The sequence below is a fragment of the Brachionichthys hirsutus genome, chromosome 3 (genome assembly GCF_040956055.1).
Source record: "Brachionichthys hirsutus isolate HB-005 chromosome 3, CSIRO-AGI_Bhir_v1, whole genome shotgun sequence".
NCBI lineage: Eukaryota > Metazoa > Chordata > Actinopteri > Lophiiformes > Brachionichthyidae > Brachionichthys > Brachionichthys hirsutus.
The window spans coordinates 6,187,681-6,202,327 of record NC_090899.1 but is presented as its reverse complement, the minus strand read 5'-3'; the positions used below and the strand labels follow the sequence as shown (position 1 = coordinate 6,202,327).

The 14,647-nt window shown below is 40.2% G+C and overlaps 2 protein-coding genes across 2 annotated transcripts; both read right to left on the bottom strand.

The window, feature by feature from the left end:
• Positions 1-1,401: 1,401 nt before the first annotated feature.
• otoa (otoancorin) lies at positions 1,402-11,085 on the bottom strand. The gene is made up of 29 exons (XM_068760550.1): positions 11,028-11,085; positions 10,872-10,933; positions 10,145-10,166; positions 9,969-10,017; positions 9,580-9,700; positions 9,356-9,412; positions 9,076-9,269; positions 8,673-8,806; positions 8,529-8,576; positions 8,010-8,128; positions 7,806-7,930; positions 7,367-7,484; positions 6,838-7,050; positions 6,584-6,754; positions 6,337-6,477; positions 6,036-6,085; positions 5,407-5,527; positions 5,218-5,336; positions 4,993-5,128; positions 4,240-4,418; positions 4,058-4,148; positions 3,737-3,866; positions 3,437-3,642; positions 2,854-3,003; positions 2,640-2,776; positions 2,160-2,296; positions 1,975-2,072; positions 1,694-1,844; positions 1,402-1,568 (listed from the first exon to the last, which is right to left on the bottom strand). The coding sequence occupies exons 1-29, from the start codon at positions 11,083-11,085 to the stop codon at positions 1,486-1,488; spliced, it is 3,420 nt and encodes a 1,139-aa protein (XP_068616651.1). The 3' UTR covers positions 1,402-1,485.
• A 2,122-nt stretch (positions 11,086-13,207) lies between these two features.
• On the bottom strand, positions 13,208-13,918 carry LOC137917800 (RIIa domain-containing protein 1). The gene is made up of 4 exons (XM_068760535.1): positions 13,835-13,918; positions 13,648-13,724; positions 13,521-13,567; positions 13,208-13,303 (listed from the first exon to the last, which is right to left on the bottom strand). The coding sequence occupies exons 1-4, from the start codon at positions 13,916-13,918 to the stop codon at positions 13,251-13,253; spliced, it is 261 nt and encodes an 86-aa protein (XP_068616636.1). The 3' UTR covers positions 13,208-13,250.
• Between the last annotated feature and the right edge of the window lie 729 nt (positions 13,919-14,647).

The following is a 14,647-nucleotide window of genomic DNA, read 5'->3' as shown; positions in this document are numbered from 1 at the left end:
TATAGTGACGTGATAATCTTAATCTACGATGCAGTCAAATTTAGGACTGGACACGAGCGTCCAGTCGTGTTGACTTGGCTTTCATCAGCGCGAGGAACACAGGAAATCATCTGCTTAGTTAGTGTGGCTGCCACATCCACAGTAAGAAGTGATTCCAGTCTCTGTTCTGGACCTTGAAAAGCAATCTGATGCTGCACATCTGATATCAGGACTCGCTGCCCGTGTGTGGTGTCACGTAGACCAGTAAGATGGGCAGTGATGATCTCCTCACTTAATACTGCATCAAGTGACATTCTGATCTGGACGGTAACCTTTTTAACGCTGAGTCACGTTCCTAACAAGAACTGTGATTGTTGATAACGTTGAAATGTTATTGAAACCCTGATAACGATGCCGGGTTTCCTGCATCGTTGTTTTTTAAATCTTGGTTTGAAGATATTTGTTTCGTTTGTTTACCATCTTAGTTTATTACACTGTTTTGTGCTCATGCTTTCAGCTTGTTTTTGCATTTTACAGCATTTTGCATCTTTAGGCAACATTCTAGATTAACTCCAGACTTTAAATGCACACATTTCCCTTTATTGACAACTTTGACTTTGCTCACCACTGGAGGCCTCAGCAAATCTGATCTTTAGTGGAAGGATGATGCTGGCATGAAGATACAAATTTGAACTGGCATGATTCCTTCTTTGGAAGATTCCCTGTTATTATATGTGACTCAGTCTACTGATAAGATTAGCTCGTTGGCATGAGGAATGTTTTCTCCCATCATTTTGTTCATAATGCTGTGGGATGAGTCTCCTCACCACCCGTTTGGGTGGATGGAGTCAATACTGCGACGTTAACGCTTTCAGTCCACAGACAGTATGTACATATATAATACATACGTCTTTTGTTTTTGTTTTGAGACCTGAATATTTTTAACCTGTCCTTTAATATGTGTTCTGTTACTGATTTATCTCAGCGAGCATGCAGATTTATATTTATAACAATCTTAAAAGTTAAGATTGTGCTTCAGGAAGTGGTGCACAATAATCCTTGGGCAACACAAATAACTGGAATCAATACTTCATACTTCAAATTAAATAAAATGTTATATTTGGGTCAGATTTGTGGATTTATTCCTTGCATTTTTTCAAGCGCTACAATGTATACATGTATTTTTGTCCTTTGGATCTCTACACACGCATGTATATATTCAATGTTGGGTTGGATGAACGAATGACATAAAATGAGATGGAATATTCATTTTAGTCCAGCAAGGGAAAATTCCAAGTTACAGCAGCAACAGTAAAATAGGTAGAGTATTTAAACACACACGTTTCTATATGCAAGTTCTGGTTTTGCATTGTTATCTACTGTTATTTAGTAGTGTTTGCAGCCACACTCCTATAGTCACTCATAAAATATCTGAGACTGTCTAAGGAGAAGGATGAGGATGACTTGTGGGTGTGTGAGTAGCTGAAGCCCCGGCTAGCTGTCTGTTCACAGCGGCAGAAAGCCCAACAGGAGCGACAGGAGAAGCTTCAGGAAAGCTGAGATTCCCTCCATCCTTGGAAGTGGCGCTCCTGAACAAGAAGAGTTAGAGCAGAGCCTTTAAAATCTTCATTATAGTGGTAAACAATAGCTATAAATTATGAATATTACATATTTTCTTTTGGGGGATGTGCACGCACACAGCTGGACATCATACCTGACTGCACACTGCTTCTGTATTGGACAGACCCGGTCTTGGACCGTTTAACAGCTGCTTGTTGATTGTCTGTCAGATAATCGAGCTGTTCAGGAGTTAGTGCTGCAGCGTTGTCAGATCCCAGAGCCTCCAGCTGGGAAGCGAACAGCGACTGGTGGGAACAGAGGAGAGACAAATACCATTAAGTCAATGCAAAATATAACAATACTCCATTACAATTTAAGTCTGTTTCCTTGTTTAGTTTATTTATTTTTAAGTCTCCGGAAAGTCAAAGAGCTCACAGCGAAGACGTTGGGTGGAATCAGTGGAATGGAAGAGCTCCTGAAATGTACGAAGACGGACGGATGCAAGGAACGGAACTCGTTTTCATCCAACGCAGCTGATGGGGAAACGAACGGTATTTTGTAAGATGATGCTGACAGTTCATTTTCCTGCAGACATCACAAAAGTAAAGTGAGCATCTAACCCATGATGTTGCCCATCTCATAAATGAACGCGTAACTCCACTGCATGGGCTCTCCAAATGCAGATATTAGAAGTCTCTTCAGTCGCCTTATAAACTCAATGGGACACTTAACTTTTCCCATTGTGTCCAAAGCTTCTCTGAAATGGAAACACACATTTTATTCAGGTGTAAAACCATCTAACTTTGCAACACAGAGTGTAGCCAGAAGACCAGGAAATAACTGACTAGATTTTGAATTCAGATTTGGATGGAAATTATCTAAGTATCCAGACTTAACAAATATGTTTAATCTTCCACATACTGTATTAACACAATGTATTTCAGGAAAAAAAGCATTGTAAAGTCTTGACTGAGGTGAAGTCAGCTTTTATAGCTGAATGAAACTGCACTCAGTGGGTGGCTTCACGAGGGTTAACTGGATATAAACAAATGTACGAATAGAACACGCTAAAAGCGGTACGTTCTGTACGAGGCACAGACATTAAGATATTGGTGTCGATCTTTTCGAGCTCGCTGAAGTTCATGCCGCAGATAAACTGGGACAGTGATGCAATCTCTGCAGCTCCCAGCTGCGTCACGTCGATAGATTTAGCCGCTGTCCTCCACATCGTCTCCACCTGTTAAGACAGGTCAATCTCGTTCAGGGGACAGAATCACTGTGATGGTCGCATACATTTGTTTTTGTTGGCATCACCTGGGACTGAGACCAGCGGCAGTGGTTGATCTCATCCAGGACGTCCATTGACAAGGAGAGCTTCTCCAGGTCTTCATTGACGAAACCCTGGATTATGCATTTCATCCTCACCAACACGGAGTCGCTCATCTGTGACACTGGGCCAAAGGCCTGCAAAAGGACATAATGCTGCATTTCATTGCATGCAAGTTATTCCAAACTTTAAAAGTTTTGATGTAAGTAATTAGGGACTGAATAAAAGTTATTATGCGAGGAGACAGAATTAACCGATTCACATCACATTGCGCTAGTGTTGCTCCACTGGGTTTCTTCTTTTCATTGGTTGCAACTGTTTGTTTGGGAGGCGTGTTTCTATATTTAACATTCTTAATTCCCTTCAATAAACTCCAATAAAGCTGGGAAACGTTGTTTTTTCTTTTTAAAGGTGAAGCTTAACTTTCAGATAGTCCTTACTCCATCGTCGTCGTCTCAATGCCAAACACAAATGATTGAATATGATATGAATGCTATGAGACATCCCGGACTCATGCACTAATTTTTCCATTGACACTTCCTGAAAAAGCAGGACGGGAATCTTGCGTACCTCGACTGCTTTTGTAGCAAGTGCTTCCAGTTGCGTTCTGCTGTAGTCAGCGACGTCACCGAGGATTTCTACTGCACCAGAGAAGGTTTCCGATGTCATCTCACCAAGTTGTTCAAGTGTCAAGAAGACGACGTCTTCTCCAAGTTCTTCCATCATTTCTATCGTCAGTTCTTCATCAGCCTTACTGTCACCGTCATCGTCATCATCAATACCACCGGCTGAGAGAGACACATAGCAGGCGAGACATGGAACGTCTTTATACAGTATGACTAAGGAGGAAAATGAAATAGCACCCATGAGACATCTCCTCCTCACCATCGCTCTTTTCATTTGATCCAGTGGTGATGAGAGTGAAGACCTTTCGTCTCAGTGCATCGGATGGCCGCGGCAGGCAGCGTCTGAGGAATTGGAGAACGTCTTTCATCCAAAGCTGACAGAGCGATGGAAACAAAATAGAAAGACCGTGAGACGATACAAGGACGAATCCCGACAACTAGAAGATTGCAGAAGCAAACTTCTCATTATTTTGTATGATTGATCTCCTATCGATTAAAGTGTACGCAGAGCAGGATGTAAGCTGCATCACAGACCGCATGGCATGTGAAAGACAAATATGCATGCCTTATTGGGAAGTGCAGCAGTTGCTCTGTCGTCCAAAAGGAGGAGGGGACCCACTTTTTCCATAGTCTCATCTGACCATTCAGATGGATCCCTGTAAAAGTTTTTTTTTTTTTTTTAAACAAAAACATTAGACTCTGCTTTTTCTGCTGAAACACCCAGCATCCATGGAGAGTCTGTCCTACCCAAAAGTGCGGGCGACCAGCTGGGTGAGATTTGCCTTGGGCCGAGGAGGAAGGTGTTGGCACGAAGCCATGGCCTGGAGGGTGGAATTGCGGACTTCTGGGGTCATAAGGTGCAGTTTGGAAGACTCAAGCTCAGACAAGAGTGGCCCAAGCCGGGACGCTTCCTCATTGGTCACATCCTGCAAATCCGCAGTGAGTAAATATTGTGGACTGTTGGTGCGCAGTGGATTTACACTGGGTACTCATGCCCATGTTGGTGCATGTAACTTTAAGGAATGTAATAAACTTCCATTTACATACAGGACAAGCTGAGCAGTTTGATCAATGTAATATGTTGACTATTCAGTCAGTAGTTCCCCACCCAGTAAAACACCATGGCATTTTTTCGTGGCCTTAGGTTCTGTCCAAGGTTTCTGCCTGTTAAAGGGAAGTTTTGCCGTTGCCAAAGTGCTTATTCTTGTGGGTCAATTTGGGTTCTGTCTTTCCCTGCAGGTCTGCTAATCCTGTAAAGTGCCTTGAGATGGCTTTCTGTTGTGATCTGGCGCTACATAAATAAAATTGAATTTAACTGAATTTTTTTCCCCACCAGTGTGCCAGAGAGCACAGAACATCAAAAACACTCAAATGTTTTTGTTGTCTCGCTCCGACAACTTGCTAACATGGGAACATAAATTGCGTCAGTAAGATGCTGAGCTTTACTAGAAAAACAATGTGCATTAGCTTTTTTTAAATGTACTTATGAATAGGACCGACCAGGCAAAGCAGAGCTGTCTCGGTGAGTGCGATGCGAGATGGGGAACGAGGAGGTGAGGGTCTGAGGTTAGCCACTTCCATCTTGTCGAGGAAGACGGAACACACAGAATCCGGCAGATCCTTAATCTTTGAAGGCCTATAAATGAGATAGAGAAGTATGATAAATCCCACGATTTAGATTATTTAAACACATGATCAATTGAGATAGAGAAAATATTATTTTACGGGAAGTGGGAGAGTAGGATTGTGGGTATTTCTTCCAACTCTTCTTTGGTGATGGTTTTGAAATAATCAGGTCTTATTGCATCACAGGCTCGAACAAGTCTTTGGGCAACACACGCTACCTGAACAGGGATATTTGGTACATGTTAGTGTACTCGACTGAAAACACTATTAGCATTACTAATTACACACCTGCCAACTAGACAGCCACTGCGGAGTCTCCGTTATGTCACGAGCCATGCCGACAACGTCATTGTCTGGCACTTCATCGATCGTCGTACAGTCTATGCCCTGAAGAAGTGAATGCAGCCCCCTGTAATAATGTTTCAAATGTAAAGCTTGTAGAACAATAGCAAACGTGAACATATTAGAAAAAGACACGACACCCTAAGCCTGCATTAAACTTGGGTTTAGTAAAGTTAAAGTACATGTAGTACTATATTTTCAACATCATATCCAATATTACTTCCCATCATCATTATGGTGACAGTGACTTTCATGGGTAATAGTACTTTATTCTTTTATTACTTTCTATGTCATTGTTCTAAAGTATTACTTTTCAGTTTAATTTTAGTTTACGCTGTTACTCATTTTTTTATTTTTTATTTTTACCAGTTCTTCTGACTTTTTACATTTACTCCTTATATGCATTATATTTTTCATTTATATTTAATAAGAAAAATAGATTCTTGGATTTGTATTTATTTAGTTGGTATATTGTACATATTGTATTGTTACTGTGATTTTGAGGTAATCCCTGGCAAAAGAATTTTCTTTGGAATGAATAAAGTTATGTCATCTTGTCTTGTCTTCCATCTCACCTGAAACGAAGCTGTTTCATACCGTGCAATCTTTTTACCAGGTAAATTGCCTGGGAAGAAAAGACATTTGTAGAAAATATTTGTTTCCCTTTTTTATTTGCAAGGACAATAAATTAATTAATTGCCTTATTTAATAATGAACTGCTACAGTTTAATGAATACTAAATACAAAAAACTGTAATAAATAATAATAACAATAATAATAATAATAAATTCCTATGAGTGAGAGGATACAGCATACATGAAAAATATAAAAGCATAATAAAATGTGATGGTAGCTTAAAGCATTCAGGGACAGTACCTGTGCTCTGCGCCATACTTTACCAACCACTTGGTCTAAAGAGGTGATTTTTGCTTTGGCCAGGTAGGTCAGAGAAATACTTTGAAGCAAAGGGCCATTCAGCTTGTTCACCACTTCTGAGGGATCCATACCTTCACGCAGCTACAACAAAATATGATGTCATAGCTGACAAAAAGCACGTTCCATTTGAGAGGGAGATTTGCAGTTCTTAATTGATAGAGCCTCTACTGACTGTTTCCTTACTTACCGCCTGCACCATGGCCTTCAACTGCCCCGTCCTCATTCTCTTGGAGATGTTCAACAGGGCTTCTGTGTCATTCAGGATCTCCGGAATGTTGACATTCTTGAACACACAGCTTGGCAAACCACTAACGACTGACTGAAGGTCGGTCAGCTCCTTACCCAACTTCCTGTCACACTGGGGGGGAAAGGAGAATGAGCCACGCACCGTGTGTGGGAGAGCATGTGGACAATAACCTGCTGGCGGCTGGGAAGCCTCACCTTTATTTCACCCATCATTTTCTTTACAAGGGTCCGGGCCTGACCCCTCAAAAACTTCACTGCAGGATTTTTGCCAATGTCTATGAGATCCGTCATAGAGATGGTGATCAGTTGTTCGGGAGGCAGATAGACGACACTATTTCCCAGTTTGGCGAGTTCAGAAATAGAATCTGACGAATTTGATGCCACAGACTTGACAAGGCGCCTCTTAAGCTGGAGTCGAGAAAGAGTACAAGACAAAGCCATCACAAGATGACGGACTTTCAGTACTTCTGTCCTGGATGATGGAGCAATGACTGAGTATTCATGTGAGTAAACAAATATAAACAAGTTTCAGGAATACCTTGACATACGAGTATAATTCGTTCCAAGACCGAGCTCGTAACTCAAATTACTCGTATGCCAAATAAATGTATCCCATATAAAATAAATGAAAATGCCATTTAGCGGCAACATCTGGAAGTTACTCGCGTCTCAAAGGAAAATATTGCTCGCAGGTTCGCTCGTATGTCGAGGTATTACTGTATACCTGTTTCAATCTTGGGTGTTCATCGTCATCACAGTCACGAAACACAGAGAGGAGATTCCTGCTGAGTTCAGGATTCACATCCGGAACGTTGGAATAATAGCAGCCCACACTGCCAAACCTAACAGGATTCAAAGGTCAAAATATTTGTGATTTTTCACATTTTGATATTCAGCTCTTTATGATTTGTGTAGAAACATTTATGCATTCACTGAATATTTACACTTATTTCTTTCTCATATAATGAGAGCAGGGTGATCAGGGAACAGAAACAACAACAACAACAACAGTAAATGCATGTGCCTTTGTTCCATTTTAACAGGAAACGACATACAAGTGTGACAAATCTGTCACCGTCTGTGTTGAAAGTGGGTTTCATAGAGATATATGTTGGTTACCAGTAACCTTCTGAGTTAGTCCATGCATGAATACATACTGGTACTTGTCTGCATACCGGTACTCCTCTCCATCAAAGCACTCTTGAACTCTTTGGTGAAGCTTTCTGGCCAGACTTGGAAGCATCTTCGCGGCCATTCTCAACTTACCCGAGCCAATATATTTACACAGCTATGGGAGAAAGTAAAAACAAATTATCTTGGTATTTCCGTTTCATTGACTCTTTGTGCTTTTTTGCTGTCACCCTCACCTGGTCTTTGGAAATAGAATCGATATCTTTTGTGGTTAAATGGGAAAGGTATGGCCCAATCATAGACAGTTTCTCATAGTCCAGCCATCTCAGTGTAGAATTGCAGCTTTGTAGTGGCTCTGCAGAATAAAGGAGGCTGTAATCAGGCCTGCTCATACTTGAAAGGAAAGTGAGCCGTGCCATTTTGTGTATAGTATTAAGCTTGCCTGAAGTAATCATTAACTGATCTTTCAGTTACAGAATATATTCATACGTGACACCGTGTGTGTCGCTTTGTTTTTTGCCTTCATCACGCTTTTCCTCTTTGTTTGTGTCATTTGTATATGAAAACCTACATTTTGCTCATCTACCGCTCACCTCAATTTCTGCTTTATTTCGTGATCATTTTAATGTGGTCTGCATTATTCAGCGGCGTTGTTCGCCCATTTCTTCCTGCTTCGCTCTTCTTTCCTGCAGCCTCTATCTCCCAAGTGCTTTCCATTGTTTCTGCATTCAACTACTTCTACATTTTCCACTCACCCTTTGCTCCATCTCTCCCCTCTGTCTTGTTCGTCTTTCCTCTTGCTGCTAAACAGGGTGTGAATTTACAGACTATGACTTGCTTGTACTGTATTAGAATAGCTTAATGGAAGAAAGAAACTTCTGGCTTGAGAAATTTCTTACGGAATCTTGAGACAAATGGTGGCTTCATCGTACAGTTGAAGTAATTCTGGACGATCCGCTGTTTTACCCATTTTACCACCAAAGCCCTTTTTTCTTCAGACATGAACTTATATTCTTCCTGTAGCATCTTCATCCTGGAACAATACATTTAAAGAATGAGAGACAGCAGAGAAAGTATTTTGATCCGTGACAGCACCCAGACAGCATAAAGCTCTACCAATACAACACAGCTAACGGATTGTTCCTTGGGCTGTACCCGCAACCCTCCAAATCAATATCCTTTCATACATTTTTGAATAATCCTGTTAAATTACGGGCAGGCAGACAGGAAGACAGACAGACAGACAAGGGCCTCTGAATAGTCTGAAAATAGTAGGGGTAAAATAAAAATAAAAATACTCACATCTTTTCTACTTTTTGGCGTGTTACTCGTTTCGGAAGTTTTATTTTGTTGAATGGAATGTCATGCAACATAGGTATGGAAGCCCACAAAATATATTCATAGTCATCCAAGTCTGCATCGTCTTCACTTTGTGTGATCAAAATCCTCCAGGATGCATGGGCTACAAATGCACGCAGGTAACATGCTGATGCTTCCTGAGGGAATGCAAGAGATGGCAGGAATGATCAGACTGTCAAAGCGGCATTAAGTAATGGATTACATTTCATTTCTTGATACTGACAGAAGAGCTCCTCATCTGCTTGATCATCACTGCAAGTTTGCTGTAATTCCAGTTCATCTAAAAAGGGACAGGTGCAGTTAAATCAAAAATGTACCCATCCATGAAGATGATCAAACATTAAGCTAACCGTTTTAACGCTCCAAATAGCCAATAATAATTTATATTATATTCATGTAGAAGGAGAAATCCAATGTGCTTTAGTGCTCATCTGTAAACATACAAACCATTTTATCTTCCGATGGTTTTCGGCCATGAGAGTCTTTGTCATCAGAGACTAAATTCAGGATGCTCATAAAAGTAGTTTCTATGGCCTCGGATAGACCAGAGTCTTTCTTTGGTGAGTCGCTGAGAGACGAACGACAAGAGTCTTATATTTCAGTCATCGACTCAAATCTCAATGATCCCCTTTTTCACTTTATTAGCAAACGGTATGTTCTAGTTGCTCCCGAGTTGTTCAATAGCAGAAACCACAGTTAAATCATTTGATGAGGAACAACAACAACACTGAAGCAAATACAAATCTATCAATTTGTTAGGAAATAACATGTTTAAAGGAGCCATCTGAAGATACAGGAGATAAAACAACAGCAGAGACACGCATCGGCAGAAATACCTGTTATTGAAGACCGATCTCAGCACCTCCACATTCGGCACCTGGTATCCTGTAACATAGCAGCTCGCCATCTTTTTGTGTTGCCCATCTCTATGTCTCTCTCTCTCACACACACACTCAAGCACGCACACACACACACACACACACACACACTAGTGCATTGAAAATGTCCTCACCCTTCTCCAGGCACTTCCTCAGCTGATAAAAAAGCAGACATGTAATCACTGGATTGTGTAATTTCAAATATAGAAATGTTTAAAATCTTTGCACATCTTTGATGCTATTATTTTGTAAACCAAGTCATGTGGGAACAGCTGACATGAAGTCATGTGATTAAAAGTGCATGGAAATTGTTTTTGTTTTAAGAGTAGAAATATTTATGATCTGTGACAGAATTACAGCAAAAACAGTTTGATAGCAAGAACAGCAATCACTACTTCCCTTATATTTATATATCTGTCATGTTGTCCCGATCAACAAAATGCAAATAGGACCCATGTTGTTATTTTTACAGTGTTGCCATGGCGATGGCAAATATTCCACATTTTATTCTAATGCGGCTGACACAACAATCTTCCACGGCACGAAAAGGAAATATTACCGTGGAAACATCCCTCATAAATTCTGACGCACGTGTTACCCATGCGCAATGAACCCTTAAACTTATAACCTCGATTCTGCATCACATGGAAGGAAATAAGAAAATATGTGAGGTCAAGCAAACATTTTAATACTCAATGTGATGATGAGGATTAAAAAGCAAGAAAACCATCATAAAATAACCAAAGCTACGGCGGACTGGAAATTGTATTTAACCGACGTCTATTTGAATTTCAATTCAAAAATCTGTTTTTCCAGCTACTTTCAGATCAGAATGTAATAATAAATAAGGAAATGACATACCAGTCGTTTGATCACAGGTTTAGAGTTAGGTCTTTCTTCAGGCATCTTCAAAGGACCCATGTCTGAACAGGGCATAAGGAAAGATGATCTAAAGTGCATTTGTGTATTTTGCTGGTTATTAGAGGAGGTACAAGATTAGGTGATGTTGCTGCTTACCCAAAGCTGCACAGGACACCAGGAGCAGAAGGGAAAATGTACCTCTTTTTATAGCCATGGTGAAAAGACGAGTCCACCTGTTTGTCCAACATGGTGACAAAATATCAAAACTTATTTAGCGTTGCGTAGGTTTGTCCGACGCGCAAAAGGCCTACACATGGATGTATTTATTTGACACCAAAGTACGGCGGTACTGCTGGAGATGGACAAAGTCGGAACAGATATTGCAAAGATGAATAATGGATCGATGAAAATAAACTCAAAAAATAAAGAAAAAGCGGTTCCAAGCTCCCTGTCGCAGGTGAGAGCGCAGTGCGCACCTTTCAAAACTCATGCACGCCCACACGCGCACCCACTCCCAAAACACACACACACACACAGGCACAGTGCTCCCCAGACCTGTCTTCTATATTTAGAAATGCAAAAACTAATTTGAACATAGATTACTTATATATATATATATATATATATATATATATATATATATTCTTCCCATAATAAAATAATAATTATTCTTTACAGAGTATTAGCTTTTCGTCATTAATTCTCTGGCTGGTATGCTGAATCGCTCTCTGAGGATTTGAGGTACTTCCACGGTTACCTTGGTTACTCATCCCATGGGAGGTTCCATTAACTTGGAGGATGACAAACAGGTTTAATGATGTACACCATGTACTTTTAAACAATTTGGGATCGTCTCATCTCCCTGTCTGCACAAACACGTTCACACTTCTCACCGCTTTCTCTTAAACAGTCTGTCATTTGACCTCAGTTTATTTGTTTGTTCCACAATAATTTGACTTTTGATTTAAATATTAAAAAATTAGTAATTTTAGAAGAATAGCTATATCACCAATATATTGTCTCGTGATCTGACACTTTTTTAGGTTTTTGGAAGTTTATGTCTGAGGAACTGTTATTAAAATCTTTTAATCATTTCAGTTTTCTTATTTCACCAACACTCAGTCATTTATTCGTCATATTTTAAGTCAAAATCCTCATCCTTCACCTCATGACGTTTCTGCCATTTGCTGAGTCACCTTATCAAACTGCCTGTCAATCATAAAGGCAGTAAAATAAATCAAAAAGTACTCAGCGACAGATGTACAATACTTACTTATATAACGGAGGTCTTTTGTCAATCTGAGAAATGTAACAATTTTAAAAGGTAGGATGTGGAAAAGAGAGACGGACTTACGTGTTCATCCTCCGCTTTTACTTCAATGTGACGCGAGCTGGCTGAGTGGTTACCTGCCCGGCGCAGGTGAGCAGGTGTGTGGCATTTACTGTAATGATGGTTATCGCATGTTGTCTAACTGTGTGTGCGCGCGTGTGTGTGCGTGAGCGTGAGTGTGAGAGAGGGGAGGGTGGGGGCGAGAATCAAGAGAATGAGTCACGAAAACATAAATATTAATCAATCAATGAAATGACGGGAATTTAGGAAGTAATTTAAAGATCATAATCTCATATATAATTTTTATAAATTCCTTTATTTTAACCCATTTAGTTCTTCTTCACCTTTTCATAAACCATATGAACATAACAATGCTGCGCTAACAGAGACAACAAACAACTGATTAGTCTGGAATGGACGAGCAGTTCAATAACTGAATGTCTTGGGATCCTATATCATTTGAAATTGCAACTGGAAAAGATGGTTGTGCTGATAAATCTGATCACCAGTATGAAACCTCGGTGTCTAAATTGGATTGCGTATTGTTAAACAATCCAGAATTCAAAGGAGGATGACCACACAGTTAGAAGCTCTATTCATGCTCTCCATTGGACAAACATTAAGGCAGCAGCTATTGAGTGCCGAGCGATAACAAAGTCCAACACAGACAATGAGGACATCAGTGGGGGGGGGGGAACTCTCTATAAGTCTCCACAAGATTTGTTCATGATATTTCCATTCCTAATCACCAGTATGTGTTTGTGAGCCGGTAAACGTCTGCTTCCTGATTGAGAGTGCGTCATCCCATTTATATTTTTCTTCTCCAAAAAAAAAAAGGTGAATCCAGTTTGCCAAAGGCACAAAAATGTATAAACACATAAAAAAAAAATAAAAAAAAAAGGAAAATGAGACACAGAAAACACCAAGGAAAGAATCTGACACCAAACCATGAATAAACACTTTTTAAGGAACACAAAGAGTCGTAACATTGTAGTTGGTAGTTTCTTTGGGAAATACAAAAATGGAGAAGCATCACTGTCGGATGTGTTTCACTGTTTCTTTTTATTCTGGAGCACATCGAGGTTTGTGTTGGTGAAGTGTTCTGAAAAATACAATTGCCAGTGGTTAGTGGGTTAGAGTTCGATTCTGCTGGATCACCTTTACTTATTATTAACTTGGCTGCAGCCAGCCTACTCTGCTGTTTTCAAAGGATAAGGCCTGAATATTTTAATACATTTGAATAAATCTCACATAGTAATATTTTAATTAACAAACAAAAAAACAACTTGTGTGTGTGTGTGTGTGTGTGTGTGGCTCACCAGCAGCAAACCCCTGGATGTCAGGAGGTCTTTTAAGAATCACCTCTCTGTGGAAGGACAGGTGGAGTATTAACTACGCTAAGCCTACAATAATACAATACAATAATATAAAATAATTTGAACTAACCTCAGAAAGTCGGCTATCATCTCCTCTACTTCTGGATGTGACCTTAAATACCGCTCGTTGTCGATTCTCGTGTTGATCTGAGAATGAAGAGGCCTCGTTATTTTCCACTTCATACATTACAGACAAGACAATCTGCATTTCGGAGCAGAGGAACACGAGCAGTTTAGCCTTGGAGTTAATCCTGTACCTTGAACTGTCGCAGCTTCTCTTGCTGCTCAGCGCTCAACTCACCGACGTCCACCTTCTCCAAACCGCGTTTTCCAGCCATCATGTCGCTATAAACGCTCTTTTAATTAATTCCTCTCTCGGTAACGTACAGAAGGGTCGGTTCAGCTGTGTGGACTGACTGCACAGAGACCCGCACAGGTGTCGCTGACAAATGCTTCCCCAGTAAACAACTGTTCCTATGGAAACTACATCAGCCTACATGAACTACTGACTTCGCACGCTGGGTGGCAGCATTTGAGAACTTCAGAAGGTTCTGTGTTTCACAGAATATCTGAGCCAATGAGATTTCTCTTGTAGTTGCTTTGGGACAGTGGAGCAAAAAAATTATTAATTTCTGTTTTGGGTCATTTTTATATGGTTTTATACGATTTTAAAATCACATCCACATCCGTTGATGCAGCATCCTTGGACATTTTGGGTCATGCGGTACATCTGTTCACATTGATTGTGATGTATTCAGATACAGATCACATAAAAAGGAATGCAAACAGTCAATGTAAAGAGAGCAGAACCGAGAAATAAATACTGTGTTCCTTCACTTTAATTTGTAGAATGAGCATCGCCAATTTGCTGTTGTAGACTGAAGAGGCAAAGTTTTTCTAGTGTTTGTTCGTGTCTGTTTACTCAAAAACTATTTGTGGAATTTGTTAGAAGGGTCGTGTGTGTAGCAAGGAAATAGTGGAGTGGATCTTGATGAAGGCATAGACTGGATTTTTCCTCTCTTTTCTTTTACATTACAAGATAAGACAGGACTGTTTTAAAATTACAACAT